The sequence below is a fragment of the Nelumbo lutea genome, chromosome 5, assembly GCF_056320005.1.
Source record: "Nelumbo lutea isolate HS-2025 chromosome 5, American lotus-T2T, whole genome shotgun sequence".
In the NCBI taxonomy this organism is placed as follows: Eukaryota; Viridiplantae; Streptophyta; class Magnoliopsida; order Proteales; family Nelumbonaceae; genus Nelumbo; species Nelumbo lutea.
The window spans coordinates 79082965-79109646 of NC_142688.1; the positions used below are offsets into that span (position 1 = coordinate 79082965).

At 41.3% G+C, this 26682-nt stretch overlaps 1 protein-coding gene across 7 annotated transcripts in view; it reads right to left on the reverse strand.

Annotated features, from left to right (window-relative positions):
- The window catches only part of LOC148853027 (Class I peptide chain release factor), a 51994-nt gene that overhangs the window by 8395 nt on the left and 16917 nt on the right, over positions 1 to 26682 (reverse strand). For 2 of the 7 annotated variants that reach the window (XM_088947559.1, XM_088947556.1), the window contains 3 exons: positions 14972 to 15102; positions 14787 to 14857; positions 14510 to 14591 (listed from right to left, as the gene is read on the reverse strand). In XM_088947559.1, the coding sequence (XP_088803685.1) occupies positions 14510 to 14591; positions 14787 to 14857; positions 14972 to 15102 (284 nt within the window). Of the gene's footprint in view, positions 1 to 14503; positions 14597 to 14764; positions 14858 to 14971; positions 15103 to 26682 lie in introns of those variants that run through there. The other 5 variants (XM_088947561.1, XM_088947557.1, XR_016099863.1 and 2 more) reach the window with 4 other exon arrangements.

Sequence of the window (26682 nt, forward strand, 5' to 3'; positions counted from 1 at the left end):
GGGGAATTCGGTCACTTGGAGGAGTAAAAAGCAAAATATGGTTGCTGGATCAAGCGTAGAAACTAAATAAAGAGTCATGGGACATGGTGTTGCAGAATTATTGTGGCTCAGGACCCTTCTGGGTGAGTTAGGAGTGAAGCTTGATTCACCTCTCAAGATAAACTATGAGATAAGGTTGCAATTAATATTGCTAATGACCCGGTACAACAAGATAGAACTAAACACATTGAGATTGACAGTCATATTGTAAGAGAGAGGATCCTCTTCCGTGAGCTGTGTATTCCCTTCACACCCTCAGAGATACAGCTAGCTGATGTTATAACAATAGGTCTCCCTTCTATAAAGTTCCACAGTTTACTTGGCAAGCTGGGCATGATGGATATCTATGCGCAGTTTGAGAGGAAGTGTTGTAATGGGTAATTAAGTTGTGGGCCTGTTTTCTCTTTATGTTATTGGTTATGTTGATGTATTGGGCCTGAATTAGTTCTTTTTATTTTGTGCTTATGTGTGCCTTCACTAATCAGGGGACACCTGTCTTTTCATGTATCATTGTCTTTCTAATATAAAGGATACATTTGGGCTGGCCGAGAACACAAATGCTGCCCATCCATCTTCTTCTTTCTTCTCTGTTATCTCTCTCTTTTGCTCTAATCACCTTTGCAGGTCAGTAAACACTTAGCATCATGAGGTCATCATAATCTAAAGATATTTGCAGGATTTCTAGATAAGGTATTGTTTGACAGAAACTACTTTATTTTTATTATTTTTTTTTACAGAAACCTCATACATCTCAATTTTGGGCTCCATAGTTACTTGCAAAGAACAGACTTTTTTTTCTTAAAAACTGGAATAGATGGTTGTCAGAAAATTAAGAAAGACAGGATTTGTGGCAAATTAAGAAAGATATGATTTGATTTGAATAAATTTAGGAAAGATTGGATTTGAATAAATTTAGGAAAGTCATATCTTTGGATTAAGGGAAAGGTTTAGTCAATCCCTGATTGAGAGAAATTCTAGGGGTTGTCTTTCCTATCTTTTCTTATTTAAGGTGTATGCTCAATATGTTTTTATTATCAATAAAGAAAATCTTCTTCTTTTCTCCCTCTATATTTCGCAACATGGTATCAGAGCTTTAGGGTTCGATCATGAATTTTAAAGCCACCAGCATCTTCGGATGCTACAAGTGGTGTGACGTCTTCAGAGGAAGGTATTCAGCCAGCTGCTATTTCTCTTTCTGAGAATTCCCTTCAGATTACCATTCACAAATTGAATGGAAAATTTTATCTTGAGTGGTCTCAGTCCATGCGGTTGGTGATTGACGGAAAAGGGAAACTCGGATATTTGAATGGCGAAGTGAAACCGCCAGTCACTGATGATCCAAAGTACAGGCAGTGGCATTCTGAAAATTCTATGGTTACCGCCTGGTTGATCAACTCTATGGATCCTGTGGTTGGAAAACCATTCATGTTTCTACCGACAGCTCGCGATGTGTGGGAAGTTGTTAGGGAAACCTATTCAGATTTGGACAATCATTCACAACTGTTCGAACTGAATACCCGAATGTGGAAGATGCAACAAGGTGAACGTGAAGTAACAGCTTATTATAATGAGATGATGGCTGTTTGGTAGGAGTTGAATTTATTCGAAGAAGAAGAATGGAAAAGTCCTAGTGACAGTGCTCAATACAAAAAGAAGATAGAAAGAGGCCGGGTTTTTGTCTTCTTGGCTGGTTTGAACAAAGAACTGATGAGGTTCGGGGATGTATCTTAGGACGAAAGCCCTTGCCTACTATAAGAGAGGTTTTTTCAGAAGTGCGTAGAGAAGAAGCACGGCAGCAAGTGATGTTTAAGAATGTTAGTGAAACAAAAACAGAGAATGAAGGGTCTGCTCTTGTGGCCCGAGGTGCAGATTTAGACGGAGATAAACGAGGAGGAAAGCAGAGGCCTTGGTGTGATTATTGTAAAAAGCCATGGCATACTCGGGAAACCTGCTGGAAGCTACATGGGAAACCGGCGGGTTGGAAGAAAAAACCAGGCAGTGACAACAAGTCAGGGGGAGATGTCCGCGCACTTCAAGTAAGCAACTCGGATCCAGGGCAGCAATCATCCTCAAAATCCCTTCCTTTCACAAAGGAACAAATAGAGCACTTATATAAAATGTTTCAATCTCAATCGTTAAGAAATTCTAACCCATCATGTTCTCTAGCTCAGTTAGGTAATTTTTCACTGCAGCCATTGCTTGTACCAAATCTAATGGCTCCTGGATACTAGATTCAGGTGCCATTGATCATATGACCGGCACTTCGCAATTCTTTTCTTCATATACACCCTGTGCAGGGAATCAAAAGGTTAAGATTGCAGATGGTTCCTTTGCTTTTATTGCTGGGAAACGAACTGTATCTATTTCTCCTTTTCTAAACCTCAAAGATATTTTACATGTTCATATACACCCTATGCAGCAAACTAACCCGTGATCATAATTGTCGAGTTAATTTTTGGTCTTCTTGTTGTGAATTTCAGGATTTAACCTCGGTGAAGATGATTGGGGGTGCTAAACAGGATGGTGGTCTCTACCTCTTTAATAAAGGATATACCTTTGGAAGACAAGATCAACAGACTTGTTTCAGCTCTATCTCTGTTTCTAGTGACAGTGAAGTTTTGTTATGGCATTATCGATTAGGACATCCTAGCTTTCAATATTTAAAGCATCTATTTCCCAAGTTATTCATGAATAAAAATCATTTAGTTTTCAAGTGTGAATCTTGTGAATTAGCAAAACATCATTGTGTTGTTTTTCAGTCTCAACCATATAAAAAATCAAAACCATTTACCATGATTCACAATGATGTTTGGGGCCCTTCTAGAGTAACAACTCTTTCTGGAAAACGTTGGTTCATTACTTTTATTGATGATCATACTAGGGTAACTTGGGCTTTCGTTTTAAAAGAGAAATCTGATGCTGAAACTGTGTTCAAAATTTTCTATAACATGGTTCAAACACAATTTCAGACAGATTAAAATTTTTCGAAGTGATAATGGAAAGGAATTTTTTAACAATGTGTTAGGGAATTTTTTTGCTGAGAAAGGAATTGTACACCAAAGTTCGTGTAATAATACACCTCAACAAAATGGGGTGGCTGAAAGGAAAAACAAACATCTCCTTGAAGTTGTTAGAGCCCTAAGTTTTCAAACTAAGGTTCCTAAGTATCTTTGGGGAGAAGCCGTTTTAACAGCCACTTATTTGATTAACAGACTGCCTACACGAATTTTGGATTTTAAAACACCCATACAGGTTTTCATTGATTGTTTTCCAAACTCTCGGCTAGTGACAAACATTCCCTTAAAAATTTTTGGAAGTGTGGCCTTTGTTCATAACCATGATCCTAAACGTTCAAAACTTGATCCAAAAGCACATAAATGTATTTTTCTAGGCTATCCCACTAATCAGAGAGGTTACAAATGCTTTGATCCAATTCTGAAAAGGATGTTTGTGACTATGGATGTCACATTCAGGGGGAGAGCAACACTAGTGAAGATGGTTTCTTAGATGGTTTTGATTTAATGTTTGAATTTGTCCATAATAATGTTCCTCACAACCAGTCACCGAAAGAAAGTGAGGTAGAAAATGCAAAATTAGTGGAAACAAATGAATTAAATATTGAAAATGAACAACCTTTGGTGATGCCATCTCAAAATGAAAAAGCTGAAACAACAGAGATGTGTGCTAAACAGTATAAAGGCCTTGTAAATTCAAGGGAATATCTAGCACAGAAAAGGAGAGGCACTCTTCCGCAGCATCAACAAGAATTTGATCTGAGGTTGGATCACGAAATTCATGATAATTCTCCAAAAATCCCTGAAAATATTCCTCTAGGTAATTCTAATTCTTCCGGTCAGCTTGATATTCCCATTGCTCTTAGGAAAGGTGTTAGGTCTTGTACAAAACATCCTCTGTCAAATTTTGTATCTTACAAAAATATTTCACCTTCATATTGTGCCTTTATTTCACAAATGTCTAGTGTATCCATTCCTAACAGTATCCAGGAGGCTCTAAATGTTCCTGAGTGGAAAGAAGCTATTTTTGAGGAGATGAGAGCTTTGGAAAAGAATGCTACTTGGGAGAAGGTGAACCTTCCGGATGGAAAGACAGTTGTTGGTTGTAAGTGGGTGTTCACTCTGAAGTACAACTCAGTGATATGACCTAGAAATTTGATACGCAGTTCACAGACTTACAACAGCGTTCACACACTCGAACATCAACAAAAGAAACTAGTATTCATTCAGCAGAAAACATTAATAGTTGGTCGGTTCTTCGAGAGACCGCCGGCTCTCCCAAACACACAACATTCTTTACTCAAAAAAATCATACCACCCCCATCCCCCAAAGCCCCTTCTTATACTCTACTGATAGCATAACTGACTCCCTCTATAAATGCCCAGCTGGCCTAGTTATAAATGCCCAAAAACTCTTCTTATTCATAACTGACATAGCTATAAATGCCCCAAGACTCTCCTTATTCCCTCCAACTATAATTGCCCTCATGTGATTAATTGTTCAATTATTTCCCCCCCTTAGCTGATTGTTGACCTTTCCTCTTCCTGGCATTAATTGGGGCCTATCATTACCTGCCGCCCCAAGTCTAACCTTGTCCTCAAGGTTAAAATGAGGAAACTAGTCTCGAAGTAAGTCAAAAGGCTCCCAAGAATCTTCAAAATCAGGTTGGCCCAGCCAATGAATAAGAACTCCCAAATCAGTAGCTCCAGGCATAGTGGATGGACGCACACCGCATACTGATATGTCCCTGCACAGGCCAAGCAGCAGCATCGCCCAATGCACAGATGGTGTTCCTGCTTTGTCACCTCTTGAAGCATGTCTATTTCCTCCAGCTTCGCGTTTCCAACCTCCAGCCCTCTCCATGATCCTCCACAGCCATCCTATCCCCTCCCTACATGGTGTACTGCCCCCAACTTTCAGGCTTGTAGAAGTAAGAGAGCCTAGCAATCGCATCCACAATATCAACTGACTCGTCCATCATAATTACAACAGCTGTCCCTAAACCCGTTTGGACAGCCTGGATTACATCAAAATCCATCAACACATCATCACATATGTGCTTTGGAATCAGTGGAACAGAAGAACCCCCTGGTATCACTGCAAGCAAATAATCCCATCCATCTCTAACTCCTCCACAGTGCCTCTCTATCAGCTCCTTCAATGGAATACTCATCTCCTCTTCATTTGTACAAAGACTTATTCACGTGGCCTGAGACACAGAATAGCTTTGCCCCAGAACTGTTCTTCCTGCCAAAACTAGCAAACCATTCAGGACCACACCTTAACATGGTGGGGGAAACAGCCACAGTTTCAACATTTGTAACAGTTGTTGGACATCCATATAGCCTTGCCTTAGCTGGAAAAGGAGGCTTCAACCTTGGTTTTCCTTGTTTTCCTTCAAGGCTTTCCAACAATGGTGTCTCTTCTCCACAAATGTAAGCATCAGCCCCATAGTGGATATGAACATCAAAATCATATCCAGGTGGAAAACCCATGTTATGTCCCTCATGTTGTAAGTTACATATCATAGCATGCAAAGATACCTGAGAAGAACAGAGAGAAGGATCGCCTTGTAATTTCACCCGGACACCTCCCAAATTGAGCTTCATAGACGTGTTGCCCCAATTCATCACTGAGTCCCCAAGGGATGCTAACCAAGGAAAACCAAGAATGACATCCGTAGAGCCCAACTTTAAAGGAAAGAAATCAGCAATGACATCCAATTCGGGTAAGTTGAGGCAAACCTGACGGCAGACTCCGGAAGTTCTCACCTCCTCACCATTTCCCATTTGAACTCCAAATTCATGTGTAGGGGTGCGGGGTAATTTCAATTCTTCCACTAAAGTTTTGGAGATAAAGTTGTGGGATGCACCCCAGTCTACCAATATGACCACCTCACGTGACAAAATGCGTCCACGTACCTTAAGGGAATTTTCCGCACACAACCCGACAAGAGACGAAACACAAAGCGTGGCTGATTCTGGAGACGGAGCAATTTCAGTGTCCCCGGAAGTGCAGTCCAAATTAGACGCAAGTTCCTCCACGTCATCTTGAACCCATAAAACCTGAAGTGATTTCAAAGCACAACGATGTCCCGGGCTGTATTTCTCGTCGCAACGGAAGCATAGACCCTTCGCTCATTTCTGTTGCATCTCTTTGTCGGTCATCTTTTTGAAAGCAGGAGGTGGGGCCTTAACAATAGGGGCTAGTGTAGGAGGAGGGATTGCAGTAGAAGTAGTCACTTGTGAAACCCGTGAGTTAAAGTGGGTTCCAGAGAGGGACATCGCGGGCCCACGAGGATATGACCTGGAATGATAGGCCCATAAGGCCTGATTCTTTTCCTCAATTTTCTAGGTTGCAGCCATTTTTCTAATCAGCCCAACGGGTTCCATCTGTCGGAGTTCGGCCTGAATATCTGGGTCCGCGATGATATTCCTTGATAGTAGTGGATTGACATAATGATAGAAGCTGCTCCTGTAAGTTTCCCTCTTGAGTTGATCGGAAACGTTCAAGGAGGAGTTCCTTGAATTCTGCCCAGCTACGAAAGGGGACCATCCTCCCAATAATACCACGCCAGTGCATCACCCTCTAAACAGACCACTACTGCCCGCAGACATTCCGTCGGAAGCAAGCCATTAATCTCAAAATAGCGCTCCGCGCGAAAAAGCCAGTCGCCTGGATATTGCCCATAAAAAATAGGCAGCTCCAACTTTCGAGGAAGTGAATTAGAAGTATGTTCCGGGACTGTCATTGAAGGGGACGTCGGGAAAGCTGCACCCTTTCCTTTGTTAGCCGCACGACTTGATGCGGATACAGGAGGAACATTGTCAGTTGTAGACAAAGGAGCTGACAAGGACTGGTGCTGCAGCAACAAATCAAAACGCCTTACCAAGTCTTGAATGCCTCCTTCCAGGGATGTGATCTTCGACAGTCCAGCTGTTATCTCATCACACAAGCCATCCACTTCAGAATGCAGAGAAGTCAAGCGTTCTTCAAAACCCTCCACCTGTAATGCCACTTCCTTAGTTGTCACCATGGCCGAGGAAAGACGTGCTCTGATACCACTGATATGACCCAAAAATTTGACACGCAGTTCACAGACTTACAGCAGCGTTCACACACTCGAACATCAACAAAAGAAACTAGTATTCATTCAGTAGAAAATATTAACAGTTGGTCGGTTCTTCGAGAGATCGCCGGCTCTCCCAAACACTCACAATATTCTTTACTCAAAAAAAAACATACCACCCCCATCCCCCAAAGCCCCTTCTTATACTCTACTGATAGCATAACTGACTCCCTCTATAAATGCCCAGCTGGCCTAGTTATAAATGCCCAAAAACTCTTCTTATTCATAACTGACATAGCTATAAATGCCCCAAGACTCTCCTTATTCCCTCTAGCTATAATTGCCCTCATGTGATTAATTGTTCAATTATTTCCCCCCCTTAGTTGATTGTTGACCTTTCCTCTTCCTGGCATTAATTGGGGCCTATCACTCAGATGGATCCTTGGAGAGATACAAGGCTCGCCTAGTAGCTAAAGGCTTTACTCAGACATATGGAGTAGACTACTCTGAGACCTTTTCTCCAATGGCGAAGCTAAATACAGTTCGAGTACTCTTATCTGTTGCAGTTAATCTTGACTGGCCACTGAATCAGCTAGATGTGAAGAATGACTTTTGAATGGAGACTTGGAAGAAGAAGTATATATAGAGCCTCCACCTAGTTTCACTGAGAAATTTGGAACTAAGGTATGCAAGCTAAAAAATCTCTATATGGACTTAAACAGTCTCCCAGAGCCTGGTTTGAAAGATTCACAAGGTTCGTTAAAAGTCAAGGATATAGTCAAGGACAATCTGATCATACTCTTTTCACAAAAAGATCCACCAAAGACAAGGTTTTGGTTCTGATTGTCTATGTTGATGACATAATCTTGACTGGAGACGATATTGAAGAGATGAGCATACTAAAGCAAAGCTTAGCCAAGGAATTCGAGATTAAAGACTTAGGCCAGCTAAGGTACTTTCTTGGAATGGAAGTGGCAAGATCAAAGAAGGGCATTGTGGTTTCGCAACGAAAATATAGTTTAGATCTCTTGAAAGAAACTGGAATGAGTGGATGCAAACCTTCAGACTCTTCGATAGAAGTTAATACTAAACTTGGAGAAGTTAAAGATGGGGTTCCAGTAGATACAAGAAGATACCAAAGGCTGGTAGGAAGATTGATTTACTTGTCACATACACGTCCTTGTAATCTGAAGAGCTATACTCGAAGTAGCAAGGAAGAGAACTTTGTTGATGCCAAGTATGTCAGCCGAACATAACTCTAACATTCTAACACTCCCCCTCAAGCTAAGCATGGATATCAATCATGTTTAGCTTGCCAAGTATGTCCCTGAACTTTGTTGATGCCAGCCCTTTAGTTAATACATCTGCAATCTACATCTCTGATGGAGTATAAGGCACACATAGTTCTCTTGAAATAATTCTCTCTCTGACAAAGTGTCGATCAATTTCAATATGTTTTGTCCTGTCATGCTGCACAGGATTGTTGGCAATGTTGATAGCAGCTTTATTATCACAATACAGCTTGAGAGGACCCTCAATCTTGATACCAAGCTCATTAAGGAGAGTTCTGAGCCATAAGAGTTCAGCAACCACGTGTGCCATAGCCCGGTATTCTGCTTCTGCACTTGATCTAGCCACAACATTCTGCTTCTTACTACGCCATGCGACTAGGTTTCCTCCTAAGAATGTACAGTAACCTGAGGTTGATTTTCTGTCTCCAACAGACCCAGCCCAATCAGCATTAGTGTAGGCTTCAATTTCAAGTATACTGTTTTTCCTGAATAGAATTCCTTTCCCTAGGCAAGTCTTCAAGTATCTGAGGATTCTTTCCACTGCTCTCATATGAGGGGTCTTTGGTGAGTGCATGAATTGACTGACAACATGCACTGCATAGGCAATGTCTGGCCGAGTAAGGGATAAGTATATCAATTTTCCTACCAACTTTTGGTACATTTCCTTATCACAGTATTCCTCACCCATTGATTCTTGTAATCCATGGCTTGGTTCTATTGGAGTGTCTGCTGGCCTATGCCCCATCATGCTTGTTTCCTCTAGGAGATCTAGCACATACTTTCTTTGACATATGTAGATTCCTTCTCTTGATCTAGCAACTTCAATTCCAAGAAAGTATCTCAGATTTCCCAGGTCTTTGATCTCAAATTCTGAAGCTAAGAACTCCTTCAGCCTCTTCATCTCAATTCAGATTTCCCAGGTCTTTGATCTCAAACTCCCAGGTACAAGAATGAACAGGCTTACGGAGTGCAATAGGAAGATCCAAATCTGAATTGAGTGAGTCTGAAGTACCTTGGATTGCAGAGACAAATTGATCTGAGTTCAACTGGTTGCAATCATGAGGTTGAAGGGCCTTCTTCCTTCTACTGTATGTAAGTATCTCTTTCTCTTGTTTACTGGAACCTTCAGAAGCATCAGCCAAATCTGGAGAAGTAACTGGCACAGTGGGAGTCTCACTAGGTTGACCCGGAATGTTACAGCTAGTAGTAGTGGAAGGTGATGAAATGGGAACAAAAAAGAAGGGAGAATGAGAATCATCTTCCAACCCACAACTCTCCCCGTGAAGAGGATTCTGAGAAGACTGGAAATAGGGTTGAGACTCAAAAAAACTACATCCCTGGTGACATTTTTTCTTGGAGACGGGATCATAACACTTATACCCCTTCTGCGTAGGAGAGTACCCCAAAAATATTCCCTTTGTAGCCTTAGGATCCAGCTTGGTCTTCTTTGGATCCTTCACATGTATGAAGCATGTACAGCCAAAAACCCGCGAGGGAAGAGGAAATTCTGGAAGAGTGGGACACAAAACAGAAAAAGGGGTCTTCATACCCAGTACCTTAGATGGCATTCGATTTATCAGGTATGATGCAGTGAGAACAGCCTGAGACCAATATTGCTTGGGCACATTGTGCTGGAAAAGAAGGGCTCGAGCTGTCTCCAATAGATGCCTGTTCTTGCGCTCAGCAACCCCATTTTGCTGAGGGGTGTAAGCACATGATGATTGATGTAACATGCCTGCATCTTCCATGAATGAGTTCAGGGATCTTTCAAAATACTCAACTGCATTGTCTGTACGAAATTGCTTAATCTTTTTATCAAATTGTGTTTAAACCATCTTGCAAAACATCATAGTTATCGGGGGAACTTCATCACGTCCTTTCAATAGATAATTCCAAGTGCACCGAGAATAATGCTCAATAAAACTGATAAAGTAACAGAAGCCATCAATGGAAACAATGGGTGAAGAACCCCAAACATCAGAATGAACCAAATCAAAAGGGGCTTGAATTTCATTACTAGAAATTGGATACATTGATCTACATTGTTTTGACAAATGACCTAGCCTAGCATGCCACAAGTGCAGCCTAGCTATTGACTCCACACTTTTCGAACTAGTAGTAGAAACTTGCAAGGCTGAGATGACATCTTCATCAAAATGGTAGAGGCCCCCATACTCGTGACCACTCCCAATCGTTCTCCTCGTCAATCTGTCCTGGAAGACACAATGAGAAGGAAAGAAAGTTATACTGCAGTTCAAATTTTTTGTAAGCTTTGAAACAGACAACAGATTTGAGGTAAGACTAGGAACATGTAGGACTGATTTAAGAAAGAGATCCTTGCTTAGGTCAACCACCCCCTTTCCAGAGATGGTGGAGAGGGACCCATCAGCTACTCTCATCTTATCCTGGCCAGACAACAAATGATATGTAGAGAATAAGGAGGACATATGTGTCATATGGTCAATGGCTCCGGAATCAATCACCCAAGAGGTAGAATTAATGGAACTAGTTGCACTAAATGCAGAGACTGTACCTGATTTGGCGAGAGGTGGAAGCTAAAGAATTGTTCTTCAGACCGGCTAATGCCCGGCTGAGAACCTCTACCTCACTAGCTGTGAAGCCAGAAGTACTTGACCCAGAGGAGTCGGTAGCCTGCCTTGCGGTGGAAGATGACAATGTTTGAGTACTCTGTGAGTTGTCACTATTGTTGTTGGTGGCAAGATTCCCACTTGATGTGTGGCCCTTATGTTGCCTTTTGTCCTTTCTCAGAGCAGCTGGCTTCAGATGAGGGTACAAGACCCAACATTTCTCCTTTGTGTGTTTCTCACCACCACAATGTGTACACTTGAGGGACTTCTTATCTGAAAATCTATTCCCCTTAGTGGAGACTAAGGCTGAATGTTCTCCAGGTAGTTCTGTTGACTGTCTGGGAGTCAACTTGCATCTCCTTTCTCCTTGCTTCTTCATTCCTCACCAGGTAGTAGACATGGTGAAGCTCAGGTAATTCATCTCTCCCTAGAATCTGTGACCTTATACCTTCATATACAGGGTCAAGACCCGCCAAAAACTTGAAGGCTCTGCCCTTCTCAATCTGCTTGTCATGCCCCTTATCATTGGCATTTTCCCAATCCAAAATCAAATGGTGGTCAAGCTCTTCCCAGAGGCCTTCCAGTGTTGCAAAGTAGGCTGCAATGTCTTGGTTCAGCCTGTAGATTCTAGCATTGTTCTTTTTCTAGCCATATGTCTTAGATACTTTCTCCCAAATTTTAGCAGCTGTGGGGAAGTGATGAACAGTTCTGACCACCCTAGGAGTTATAGAGGCCAGCAACCAAGACATGACTGTGGCATTTTCCTTGCGCCACACGGTGTATTCAGGACTGCCAATTTCTGGTTGTTTCTTGTTTCCATCCAAATAGCCTGTGAGCTCACGAGAGGTAATGAACAGCATTGCAGAGACGGACCACTCTCTGAAGTTATACTCATCCAACAGCACACTTGTAATCTGCAAGCTGTGTGGATTAGGGTTTTCTAGGTTTGAGGACCTTGTGACAGGTCTGTTATCCCTAGAGGAAACTTCCCCGGATAGTGAGGACATCCTGACTTCAGTCCAAGAGTTGTTCACAGTACTGTAGGTGGTTCTGTTATGGACTGGCCGAAGTGGTCACAGTGTTCACAATGCTGGTAGAAGTGTTTACAGTTCGGGTACAGTAGCAAGTAAGGTCTGTAACTGAACCAGTTCACAGTGCTGGTAAAAGTTTAAGGTTGCAACTGTGTAGTGCAGTTCTGTAACTGTGTAGTGCAGTGCTAGTAAAAGTAATGTCTGTAACTGTGTAGGGCTGATAACCGACCTGAAGAAAAAAAAAATCAGTAACTGAAGTTGCCACAATTATGTAAGTCTTGCTGATGCACCGAAGCTGCAACTGTAGAAGAAGCTAAGTCTTTACCACTTGTTCTGCACAAGTCTTGCTGGAGCACGAAGCTGCAATTGTAGAGGAATCTCTCCCCCTTTCGGCTAGTGCTAGGACTGCTGAATCAGTCCTCAACCAGGTCTGTCCTATACAGACCTCTCTTAGTAGCCCAATAGCTACTACTTGCTGGAGATAATCTAGTAGGACATCTACTTCTAGGTCTTACTTCCCTTGAGTCCTACAACCAAGAGAAACCCTAGGTTCGAACTTGCTTTACTCTCTTACACTCCTAGGTCTTTACTGCAGCAACCCAGAAAAGGAAGAGAGAAGATGAAAAGACAGCAAGAGAAGAGAGTCCGCCTGCTGAAACCAGGAAGAAGCTAATGCTCTGATACCATGTAATCTGAAAAGCTATACTCGAAGTAGCAAGGAAGAGAAGAGAACCATAGAACTGAAGAGAATGTCGAACTGTACTAGCCAGTCGACCAGTCCTTTATTTATAGATGAATATAGTACAAGGTACAAGAAATTACTGGGATGCCCCTGATTAGTGATGGGACACCCAGATGACTTAAATCATTAAATAGGATTAGGCCCATTAACACAGGCCCAGTTACAAGATAAGTTAAACATAAGAATGGGCTAATAAGAACTCTTATCAGTCGAACATAACTCTAACATTCTAACAGTCCTGATATTGCCTTCGCTGTGAGTATGGTGAGTCAATTTATGCACTCCCCGTACGAAGAACATCTTGAAGTTGTGTATCGAATTCTTAAGTACCTAAAAGGCACACCAGGAAAAGGACTCTTCTTCAAGAAAAATGAGAAGAGAGGGGTTGAGGTGTATACAGATGCGGACTGTGTAGGCTCGATCACTGATAGAAGGTCAACTTCGGGGTACTGCACATTTCTTTGGGGCAATTCAGTTACTTGGAAAAGCAAGAAGCAAAGTATAGTTGCTAGAAGTAATGCTGAGGCTGAATTTAGATCAATGGCTAAGGAGTGTGAGGTTCTTTGGATAAAGAGGGTGCTAGCAGATCTTTAAGATACCAGTGAGCTTTCCTATGAAACTATATTGTGATAACAAGGCAGCTATCAGCATTGCTCATAATCCGGTTCTACATGACAGGACTAAACATGTTGAGATTGACAGACACTTTATAAAGGAGAAGCTTGAAGAAGGAATAATCTGCACTCTGTTTGTACCAACCACGGAGCAAGTTGCAAATGTTTTGACTAAGGGCTTGTTGAGACAGCCATTTGAACTTCAAGTTAGCAAGTTGGGCATGATAGATATCTTTACACCAACTTGGGGGGAGTGTCGGCAAATTAAGAAAGACAGGATTTGCTTAAAATTAAGAAAGATATGATTTGATTTGAATAAATTTAGGAAAGATTGGATTTGAATAAATTTAGGAAAGTCATATCCTAGGATTAAGGGAAAGATTTAGTCAATCCCTGATTGAGAGAAATTCTAAGGGTTTTGTCTTTCCTATCTTTTCTTATTTAAGCTGTATGCTCAATATGTTTTTATTATCAACAAAGAAAATCTTCTTCTTTTCTCCCTCTATATTTCGCAACAATGGTATTAATAATCAACTCAGTTTGAAGCCTAATAATGGCTGTTAAGCTTTTTCCAGAAATTGCAAGGTCTTTAGCAGAATCAGATACCCCCTGATTCTAACTGATTGCTAAAGACTCCTACAGAGTATAATCCTTAAGATTTCTGTGATTTATTACACTGCATCTCAATTCCCATCATAACTACCTTTCATATGATGGAAAACAAATAGCAATCAGGCTTTGATACTGCAATATCAACTGTGATAACAAGATGATCTAGAACCTTGTGAGCAATGTGCTGAATTTGAAATGTTAAGATGCTATCTTCCCCAATATTTACTTGATTATTAATTGTGTGATTCTCATTTAGTATGACAGAAAAACTTATATGCATATAATGCTTAAGCACATGCCAAAGGTTAGGTCTGTATCCAATCCATCCCTACCAAGAAGCATAGCAGTCATTGATTGTTCCAATCTTACAAGGAAAAAACATAAGATTAATGCCAACTTTTTATGGGAACAACAACTAAAAAGGATGCCAATACAAATGCCTGTAACACAAGACTTCAGTTTATAAAGTAAATTATATTAAGAGTTAAGCCAATTATGAATTTATACCTTTGATGACCTTAGTTCATTTACAGCCATTCGAAGAGAATCATCAGACAATATCAACCGTGATAGAGCACCTGTACTTAACCTGCAATTTGAAAAAGGGAACAAATTCATTTTACTTACAGTCCCATTAGCATCAATATATCTATTGGATTTCAAAAGCCAAACATGTTTACTACACTACCACTAGCATAAACATCTTGCAAGGGACTTAAAACATATAGAGAGCCAAACAATAGCAGAAATGAGAGGGTTAACTTGAGAACCATATCTAATATACCCCAAGTACTTCGCTGCATCTGATATAGAACCATCAACTGCGAAAATTAGATCCAACAAGGCTTGCATTCCCTGTGTAATAAAACAAATGATGGTACCTTGGTATATTGTTTTGGTTGAGTTCCAGGTATAGCAATCTCAAATTGTACATAGAAACTACGCATAGGATACATGGTAAGTGCATACCAAGACAAATTTTGGGTTATTTGGTCCTATTTGTGGACCACAATCTGATGTTCTCACTGTTGACTTTGCAGGAAGAATCTGAAGAAGCTCCAGAGGAGGTCTGTACCCATCAAGGTTTAATTTGTTCCTGACTAGTTCAAAGAAAAATGTTCTATCCATCAGTGGAAACATACATGTTCATTTCAGCAATGGAACTCAGAAATTCTTTGTATGCAACCAATCAATTGAGAAATACATGTCAGTTTTAGCACATGATACCCAGATATAGCAACAACTGTTGACAGATCTAACCAGAATATACCCTATTTAATTTATGATTGTTTATGGGCCAATTATTACTTTTTTTCTGTTTTGCTTCTTCTTTATTGGAATTTCTTTCACTTAGCTGTCACTGGGCCGAGTTATCATTACTTCATTAGTTCTTTAATTGTTTCTGTTCATTCAACTTATTAAGAGAAAAGTTGTATTTATGCATTCAGTTATAAGGAGTTAATATAAAATAAAGTAAGCTCCCACAATGAGACCCACTATTGGATTCTCTTCCTCCACATTCTTTCTCTCTCTTCTTGTCCTTGCACCTTTATTTTTCTGCAGTCTTTCATACTTTTATCTGCTACTTTCTTTTTATTTATTCTTGAAGATTTACTACTCAAAACATTAAGTAGGACGATGCATGAATGAGACATAGAGCTTAACTAAATATTGAAGTTCCAACACCTATAGGACCCAATTTTAATCAGGTGCCTAACAAGGGAGATTGGGGTAGACTTTAGGTGGTCAAGAACAGCGAATGGATTGGCCTTGTAATTCTGAGATACTTTAAGGGATCAGCACCCTCTCTTTGGGTGGGTGGTTGTCAGTTGTACTGTTTAATTTAATTGAACAAAAGTTACTGTTTCCAAAAAAAAATGTTATTTGATATACCTCAACATAGAGAAAGGAAATCTTGAGAAAACTGAAACGGTAATCAAGTATAGTTGCAACTACCAACCTCCTCTTGGCTGGAGGCACTTGTAACGGGAAGGATTGGAACCCCCCCCCCCTCCCTAAGCATGTTGGTTATGAAATCTAAATTGGGAAGGGAGACAAGAACATGACCTTGCTTATATTTCCTATTACACTTTTAAATACATGGGATGATGAAAGACCTCCCTAGACCTTGTAAACATGGATATAAACTAATTGGGGTTTATCTTGAAACTTATTAGGGTTAGTTTGTAAGAAACCTTATTACCCTAAGAACTGTTAGTCAGTTCGTTTCTGCTTTACGTCAGCCCCATTTCTTTCTATTGTTCTTCGGATCATCTGTTCTGTTGGGGGAACATTGTCCCATCGACTATTTTCTCATCCTCATCCACTATGTTGCTTAGAGCCTATGTTGATGCTGACTGGGTGGGTTGTCCTGACACTCGCTGCTCTACTCCCGGTTGATGTATATTTCTAGAAAATTTCCTAGTCTCTTGGAAATGTAAGAAGCAAGAAATTGTCTCCAAGTCATCTACTGAAGCGGAGTATAGAGCAATGTCCTCTATATGCAGTGAGATAATTTGGCTCAAAGTTCTGCTTTGTGATACGGATGCTCAGTCCACTCTTTGCTAATAACACAAATGCCATCAAGATTGCATCCAACCTTGTCTTCCATGAGCTTACAAAACACATTGAGGTGAACTGCCATTTCAACAGAGATCTTCTTGTTGGTCACATTTCCCTCCCACATGTCTCTTCTGGCTTACAGATTGTTGATCTCTACACCAAAGCCATGACTAGGGCCAAGCATAATTTCCTTATGGACAAATTGATGCTTGTTCCCCAGCATCAGTTTGAGGGGGAGTGTAGAGAAGAGGGTAGTTTTGCCATTTTAATTCTTGTATGTACATTATTGGGTGTGTACACTATAGTACTGACTTGTATAGTCCTATATTTTACTTCTTTTGTAAGAACAATCTTGTTCATTTACCATTTAATATAAGGGAATTTGTCCAAAACCCACGATCACTTTTTATGAATTCTCTTAAACTCACCACAACTTTTCAAAACGTCCAAAACTCACCATGTTAGATGAGTTTTATTTTCCAAAACTCACCTTCTGTTAGTGCACCATTAATGTTTCTTAACATAAGTGGCCATGTCACCATAAATAACACTTTTCATGACCAAATTACCCTTGAATGGCAAATTAGGGGAAAAGAGTCATTTATGTTAGGGTTAGACCGAAATTCTCTCTCTTTCTCTCTTTGCTTTGCCTCTCTCGGTCAGATTTGGCCGCCGCTCCATCTTCTCTCACTCAAATCTTGAAGGTAGTCCCTACATCACCCTCTCTCTCACTCAGATCTGGCAGCCGCACCACCTTCTCTCGCTCAGATCTTGAAGGTAGTCACTGCATCACCCTCTCTCTCTCTCGCTAGATCTAGCAGCCGCACCACCTTCTTTCGCTCAAATCTTGAAGGTAACCACTGCATCACCCTCTCTCTCGCTCAGATCTGGTCGTCACACCACTTTCTCTCGCTCAGATCTTGGAGTAGTCACTGCATCACCCTCTCTCTCGCTCAAATTTGGCCGTCGCACCACCTTCTCTCACTCAGATCTTGAAGGTAATCACTGCATCGCCCTCTCTCTCGCTCAGATCTGGCCATTGCACCACCTTCTCTCGCTCAAATCTAGCCGTCGCACCACCTTCTCTCGCTCAGATCTGGTGGTTGCACCACCTTCTCACTCGTTCTTGAAGGTAGCCGCACCACCCTCTCTCTTGCTCAAATCTTGTTGCCGCCACACCACCCTTTTTGGATCTTGTTGCTGCCATAGCACCTTCTCTCTCATTCAGATCTTGAAGAAGATGATCTACTGGTTTGAAGATTAGAAAGTAGAGAACTAATGGAGAAATGAGAACGAGAAGTAGAGAACAACAGCACAAAGGAAGAAGATGGAGAAAAGAAGAGGAAGAAGAAGAAGAGTTTGAATATCTCTTCCCTCCCTTCTCTAATCCTTTTACTAAACTTCAATCTTAGGTTAATTAAAAATATGCCCTTAAGTGGGCGGCCAGTTAGGCAGTAACATAAAGAGAACTAATAAAAAGAAAAAACAGGCCCATAAAGATAGGTCCACTAGCTAACAAATAAATAAAACAAGAAAAGATACTAGGGCCCATCCGGCTCAGTCTCTCTACACTCCCCATCAAGCTGAGCATAGATGTCAATCATACCCAACTTGCTTATATAGTGTGTCAGCTTCCCCTCTTGGAACTCCCTTGGTTAAAATATCAGCCAACTGTTCTTCTAAGGTGATGATGAAAAAATGGTAGGATCCATCTAATGGACGCCATAAAGGTTGCGGAATGGGTGGGCGAATTTCAAAAATTTCCTACCTTCTCTCAACTGGGAATCATATTCCCTAAATTTAGAATACAATATTCAAGGATTCTACTTGAACCATAATCAAACCAGATCTGTACCAAAAGATAAATGGGAGGAATATACCTGATCCGGAGAAGCAGTATCTCCCAAAGTTGGTGTTCACGCCCAAAGAATGCTCCAAGATCCGTTCCTGCTGAAGATGACACAGCTGTGAATGGAACAGAACCAGCAGGGTGCGTCCTACACACTGGATCCTTCACAAGAATCCTCTGGAAGTACTAAACACTGAATCCTTTTCAGTCTTTCTTGCAAAACTGATTTCAAGAACAGATTTCTTGGCTTTCTTCTCTGCAAAGATCTAATCTTGCAATGGCAGATGGCGGCGGCAGGAGGAGATTTCCAAAACAAAAAAGGCTGAACTGCTTTTTCTGTTTTTCTGGAGAGTATGAATCAGATCTGATCTGAATTCGCAGGAGATATCCTATACCTCTTCAAGGTGGTTCGAAATCTCCTCCTTTCTTCTTGATTAAGAAACCTCCTTTTTAGGAGTTATCCCAATCCAAATCAGTATTTGGATAGGGGATAATCTTAATCCTTTCTGCAGATAGAGTTAGCTTACTCCTGATCTTATCAGGAGGTTACCAGATTCAAATCTAATTTGAATTTGGTCTCTAAGAGTGGATAAGGCTAAAAGGCCCAATCCTTTTACTAACTTTAATCTCAAATTCGCCCCATGGATGGGTGATCATATCAGCCCACCTCGAAATGGGCTTTTGGCCCATTAAGTGTTCAGTGTCTAATTACTTTCCAATCTGCTGCCCAGTTGGGCTTCTTTGTATGGCGTGGGACCCAAGCATTGATCTACACACCAGCCACATGGGTTCGGCCCAGCCTTTAATACAAGGCCCAGCCGAATTCACTGAAAAACTCAATGAACCCCTTGAGTCCATCATATGGACCCTATGGGCCCAACACTTACATCAACGGCTGTGAACATTTAAAACTAACATGAGTCTCTATAAATATCCAGTTTTAGGGTTTTACACAGAATTAAACCAAACAACATGAATCAAACATGCACTTTATTTATTTCCACTAAATAACAAAAGTACATCAAATCAGATTGAAGCTAAGGGCATACAAAACTGTCTAATAGATGAATGGCAAGCAAACTTCTCCTGAGGAAACTCTTTCCCGTATAAAATGTCTATTAATCTTCTTGACAGTATAGCCGGCCAGAAATAAGAGGAAGAGAAGAGGAGAGAAGAGGAGAAGGAGAGAAGAGAAGAGAGGAGGGAAGAAAGAAGGGTTTTGCAATGTAACAGTACTGGCGGCGCCAGCCTTTATTTTAATATATATAGGGCGGCAGAAATAACAAGGGAAAAGACCCTTGTGCCCCTAAGTACAATAACAGACATAACAAAAAGGAAAAACGAAATAAAAAACACTTTAATTATCCAAACAGGCCCTAGCATTTGCAACTAAATTATTTTAACATTATTCTAAAAGTTCCCCTCAAGTTGGAGCATAGATGTCAATCATGCCCAACTTGTCACACAAATCTTTGTGCCGCACATGATGGAGACCTTTGGTGAAGATATCTGCAAGTTGTTCTTCTGAGCTGACATATGGTGTACACACTTCTCCACTTTCAAGTTTCTATCTAATAAAATGCTTGTCCACTTCAATGTGTTTCGTCTTGTCATGCAGAACTAGATTAGCAACAATATTGATGGCAGCTTTATCGTCACAGTAGAGTGACATTGGATTGCTTACTGCGAAACCCAGTTCACCTAACAGATTTCTTATCCACATGATTTCCGCAACCCCATGAGCCATCGCTCTATACTCTGCTTCAGCACTAGATCTAGCCACCACACTTTGTTTTTTGCTTCTCCATGTGACAAGGTTTCCTCCTACAAAGGCACAATACCCACTAGTAGACTTTCGGTCATTGACTGCTCCTGCCCAATCTGCATCAGTATATACTTCCACTTTTAAGTGATTATGTTTCTGGAACAACAAACCAGCTCCAATAAACTTCTTGAGATATCTCAAGATCCTTTCTGCAGCCACAAAGTGAGTTTTCCTAGGGTTGTGCATGAATTGACTAAGGACACCCACTGCATAGGCAATATCAGGCCTGGTCATAGACAAATACAAAAGTCTCCCCACGAGTCTTTGGAACATCTTTACATCTTTCAAAAACTCTCCCTGACTGTCTCCCAGATGGTGATTAGGTTCAATAGGTGAATCAAATGGTTTTACCCCCAACTTGCCTATATCTTCTAGTAGATCTAGTACATACTTCCGTTGGAAAATAAAGATGCCCTTGTGAGAGTGGGCAACTTCAATTCCAAGAAAGTATCGTAAGGGGCCTATATCCTTCACCTCAAATTTAGTGGCTAAGAATTTTTTTAGTCTCTGGATTTCAGCCTCCATATCTCATGTGATCACTATGTCATCCACATACACAGTAAGAGCTGCAATTTTACCTTCACCTCTTTTCACAAACAGAGTATGATCTGACTGACATTGTTTGAATCCCATCTGTTGGACTGCTAAATGGAACTTACTAAACCAAGTCCGAGGTGATTGTTTCAACCCATATAGGGATTTTTTTAACCTGCACACCTTTTGTTCACTACCTTTGGCACAGAACCCTGGGGGTTGGGTCATGTACACTTCCTCTTCCAAATCACCATTCAAGAAGGCATTCTTGATGTCCAATTGGTGAATATCCCAGTCAAGATTTGCTGCCAAGGAAAGGAGAATCTGGATAGAGTTCATCTTGGCTACTGGAGCAAAAGTCTCTGCATAGTCCACTCCATATTCCTGTGTGAAGCCTCTTGCTACCAGTCTAGCCTTGTACCTTTCAACAGTTCCATCAGCCTTGTGTTTCACTGTGAACATCCACTTGCACCCCACTGGTTCCTTCCCTTCAGGAACGTCTACCAACTCCCAAGTACCATTTTTGTGTAAGGCATAAATTTCTTTGACAAAGCTTCTACCACAGTCTTAGGAACGGGGACACTATCCACAGAAGAGAGAAAGGCACGGTACGAAGGCGAAACATGCTCATAGGACACAAAATTAGAGATAGGATGATTAGTGGTACAAGATCTAACACCCTTTCTCTTAGCAATAGGAATATGAAGATCATTGGTGACAAGGGAATCAACATTTAAAGGAGCAGATATATCAATAGGAGCAAGTGTACCTGGCTAATGAGACGGATCTACCTCGAGTGAATCTGATGATGTTGGTTGCATAGTGTTCGGCTCCACGGCTCTTGAACTCTGCTGGCTCTTATGGCGACGATGAAAAACCCGGAATGGAGGAGGATCGGGTAAAGGAGGTAGTTGAATTTGAGTCGTCGCCTGTTTCTCCTCAACCCTACTCTCCCCCTAAGGAGAAACCGAGAAAAACAGTTGACTCTCAAAGAATGAGACATCAATGGAAACATAATACTTGCAGGCAATGGGATCATAGCAACAATACCCCTTTTGAGATAAAGGGTAACCAAGAAAAACACAAGGAATAGCCCGAGGATCAAGCTTACCACGACACCCAAAAACACGCATCGGAATAGTGGACGGCGGGGCTGTAGGGAACAAGAGCTGATGTGGGGCCTTATACTCTAGTAGCCGAGAGGGCATGCGATTGAGGATATATGTCGCACACAAGACTGCATCCATCCATAACTGTTTTGGCACATTCATATGAATCAGCAAGCCACGAGCAACTTCGAGAAGGTAACGGTTTTTCCGTTCAGCCACACCATTTTGTTGGGGTGTCCTGGCACAAGAGCTTCGCTGAAGTGACCCACTCGAACCAAAGAACTTCATGAGATCACTATGGAAATATTCCTTTGCATTGTCTGATTGGAAGATATGGATTTCCGTTTGGAACTAAGTGAACACCATGCGTTGAAAATCTTTCACAATTCGTGGCACTTCATCTCGAGATCGCATAGGGTAAACCCAAGTGTATCTAGAATAATCATCAATCAAAGTAACAAAATACTTATAGCCAGCCGCAGTAGGTAGAGTAACAGGGCCCCAAACATCAGAATAAACAATATGAAATGGAAATTCAGATATTTTATTTCGTAAAGGTAAAGAACTTCTACAATGCTTACTCAACTGACAAGTTTGACACTGTAACTGACTCACTAACAAGGACTCAAACAACTTTGGGAACATAACTTTTAACGACTCAAAAGAAAGGTGACCTAAATGACTATGCCATAAATAGGCTTGACTCTCACTTGACGAACTCGTGGACTTTGCCGCCACTAGACCAGCATTATTCCCCAACACGTAGAGACCGTCCACCATGCTTCCTCTACCAATCGTCTTCCCCGAGGTCAAATCCTGAAACACACATGAAGACGAAAAAAAAGTGACTGAGCAGTTCAAAGAGTGAGTAAGACTACTAATGGACAACAAATTAATAGGTAATTTCGGAACGTGCAGTACATTAGGAAGAGTAAGGCCAAGTGGGAGAGGTATGGTGCCTCGGCCAGCTATGGTAGAAAAAGAACCATTAGCCAGTCTTACCTTATCTCTCCCAGAGAGAAGGTTATATGTCTAAAACAAATTAGACTTACTGGTCATGTGATTTGAGGCTCTGGAGTCAATAATCCAAGGAGACGCAAACGAGGTAGAACTGGGATGTCTCTCCTGAGTTACTGAAGGACTAGTCTCTGTCAATGCCATATTAGCTGAGTTATACCTTTTTTGATTCTGCTGGCCTGGTTTCTTGCCCTGATCAGGTGCTGACTTCTTACCCAAATCCTGTGCCCATTTAGGTTTTCCATGGAGATCCCAACATGTATCTTTCGTGTGTCGTGTCTTCTGGCAGTGAGTGCACCAACGCTTGCTCTTATCATCTGATTTTTTCTGAGTGTCACCCTTTCTAAAGCCACCTCCGATATTTGTATCTGAATTTCCCCGGACAACTAGGGCAACTGACTCCCCTTCTACACCATTCATCACACTTCTTCTGCTTTCTTCTGACTGCACCAAAGCATACACCTCCTGGACTGATGGCAAGTCTTTACTACCCAAGATATGCACCCTGATGGACTCATATGACAGATTCAGCCCTAGGACAAAGGCAAACACTCGTTGCTGTGATACAAGTGACTTATAGGCCTTTGTATCTTCATCACACTTCCAATTCACATTCTGATAGTGATCAAGTTCTTTCCATATTGATGTCAAATCAGAATAGTACGTCGAGAGACTCCTCTCCCCCTGCTTGCAAGTAGAGGATTCAGCTTGTAGTTGATATATCTTGGCATAGTGTCTCTGCTCTGAATAGGTGGACTTCGCTTGTTCCCATATCTCACAAGCAGTCTCAGTCCACATAAAAGTCTTCCTTACTTGTGGCAGCATTGAAACCAAGAAACAAGACATCACCATACCGTTCTCTTGGTTCCACCTATCATGCTCATCACTTCCATACTTCGGTTCCTTCACTCTCCCATTGATATACCCTATTTTCCTCTAGCAGTGATGTAGAGTTTTATTCCCCTAGACCACTCAAGGTAATTCAAACCATCAAAGTGAATAACAGCCATGGGAAAGCTCATATCCATTCCCCCACTCATTCCATTGTGGCTCCCTGAAATCTCTGAAGTAGCAGAATTCTCAGTCGACATGGTCAAATAGTAAATCAGTCCCAACCACCAGACTTAGGATCCCTCCTTACTCCACAAAACAATGCTCCACTCAGTTCACACCCACACACTTGGGTTTAACAACCAGGTTGAACACAATCAGTACCAAATTCCGGACAAAAACAGAGGTACTATTTGGTAGATTTTAGACCTGTATAGTTTTAACAGTCCCAACCTACCAGAATTCCAGAATGTCTAACAGCCACTAATCAGCAAGAGAGATCCTTCTTACTTATAGTCAAATCAAACCATTGAGAAGACAGGTCATTCTTGACCTACTGTTGTCTTAACACATGAACAGGATCACACAATCCAAAAAAACAAAGGGTACACAGTTTGACAGCATTCAGCCGCCCAGACTCATAGGGTTTCCACTTGGCACATGACCAAGAAGGGTAAAGAAGAGAAAAACAGGAAGAACTGTACCAGTTGTAGCTATTTTTTCAGTTCCAAATCGGATTTATGTTCCGCCCAGGTTCTGCTAGTCTGTTCGATATGTTCTCTCAGTAAGGTTGTCCGATCTGCTCTCTTTAATCAGTATTCCCGCTCTGATACCATCTTGACAAAATGGCCGGCCAAAAATAAGAGGAAGAGAAGAGGAGAGAAGAGGAGGAGAGAAGAGAAGAGAGGAGGGAAGAAAGAAGGGTTTTGCAATGTAACAGTACTGGCGGCGCCAGCCTTTATTTTAATATATATAGGGCGGCAGAAATAACAAGGGAAAAGACACATGTGCCCCTGAGTACAATAATAGACATAACAGAAAGGAAAAACGAAATTAAAAAACACTTTAATTAGCCAAACAGGCCCTAACATCTGCAACTAAATTATTTTAACATTATTCTAACAAACCTCAATGTGCTTAGTTCTGCCATGTTGAACAGGATTATGTGCAATATTGATAGTTGCTTGATTGTCACAGTAGAGCATCATTGGCTTCTCATAGACAAACCCCAATTCTTCTAAAAGTGATTGTAGCCATAGTAATCTGACACACCATGTACCATTGCCCAATATTCAGCTTCAGTAGAGGATCTGGAAACTACAGATTGTTTCTTACTCCTCCATGATATAATGTTCCCTGCCACCAAACCACAATAACCCAAGGTGGATCTCCTATCATCAATGCATCCTGCCCAATCAGCATCAGTGTATGCTTCCAGCTTCATGTGTCCATGTTTGGAAAATAGAATGCTTTTCCCCGAAGTACCTTTCAAGTAACACAGAACTCTTTCTATAGCAACTAAATTAGTATCTATGGGAGAATGCATAAATTGACTAATAACACTCACTGCATAAGAAATGGCCGATCGAATCATGCTGAGATATAACAACTTCCTAAGCAGTCTCTAAAACACTCCCCTATCAGATAAAAGTTCACCATCTGTAGCAGAAAGCTTATGATTGGGATCAATAGGAGTGAAGGTTGGTTTAGCACCAAGTTTACCGATCTCAGCGAGGTCAATGACATATTTGCACTGAGAAATGAAGATACCATCCTTAGATCTAGCAACTTCAATGCCCAAAAAATATCGAAGATCTCCTAAATCCTTGATCTCAAATTCAGAGTTAATAAACCTTTGAGTTTACTGACCTCCTAGGTGTCATTACTCGTGACCACAATATCATCAACATAAACTATCAGAAAAGTCACCAGAGAGCCACTTCTTTTCAAGAACAAGGTATGGTCAGATTGAGTTTGTGTATAACCAAATGAGACAAGAGCAGCCCTGAACCTCTCAAACCAAGCCCGAGGAGACTGTTTGAGACCATAAATGGATTTCTGCAGTTTACACACATTCCCTTGCATTTCCTTTCCATACACTCCCGGAGGCAAAGACATATAGACCTCTTCATGTAGATCTCCATTCAAGAAGGCATTTTTAACATCAAGCTGGTGGAGAGGCCATTCAAAAGTAGCAACTAGGGACAACAAAACCCAGATGGAGGTCATCTTAGCCACAGGAGCAAAGGTCTCAAGATAGTCAATACCATACATCTGAGTATAGCCTTTAGCAACCAGCCTGGCCTTAAATCTCTCCATAGAGCCATCAGAATGATATTTAATGGAAAATACCCATTTACAACCCACTGGTTCCTTCCCTTCAGGCAAGTCAACAATATCCCAGGTATGGTTCTTATGCAAAGCATCCAATTCAGCCATCCCATCATAGCATCCCTCCATTCATGTTTAGATAGGGCTTCTGGTACAGACCTAGGTATCACATGGGAAGAAACAGAAGCAAGAAAAGAGTAGTAGGTAGAAGATAGAAGGCTATAGGACAAGTGTTTAGAGATACAATGGGATGTACACTTCCACTTGCCCTTGTAAAGAGCAATGGGAAGAGCAAGGTCCGAGAAAGAAGTAGATGGGTCAGAGGAAGGCTGACCTGTTACCTTAGTAATGATGGGAGGAGCAAGAGGCTCTTAGGAGTGAAAACAACTTGCCCATGTCTGAATCTGTCTTTGGTACCACCTTTGGAGAACAGGATGAGGAGGAATTACAGGAAGGTGAGGTGGAGGAGGAGCAGGAGGAAGAGTACTGGAGATAGGTCCAGTGGGAGAAGTGGACACCTCATCAGATGACTCAAAAGGAACAGGAAGAGTAACTACTGGAGACATAGAAAAGGGTTCCTCAAATCCCTCCCCCTCAGGAGGAATACTAAAGAAAGTAGACT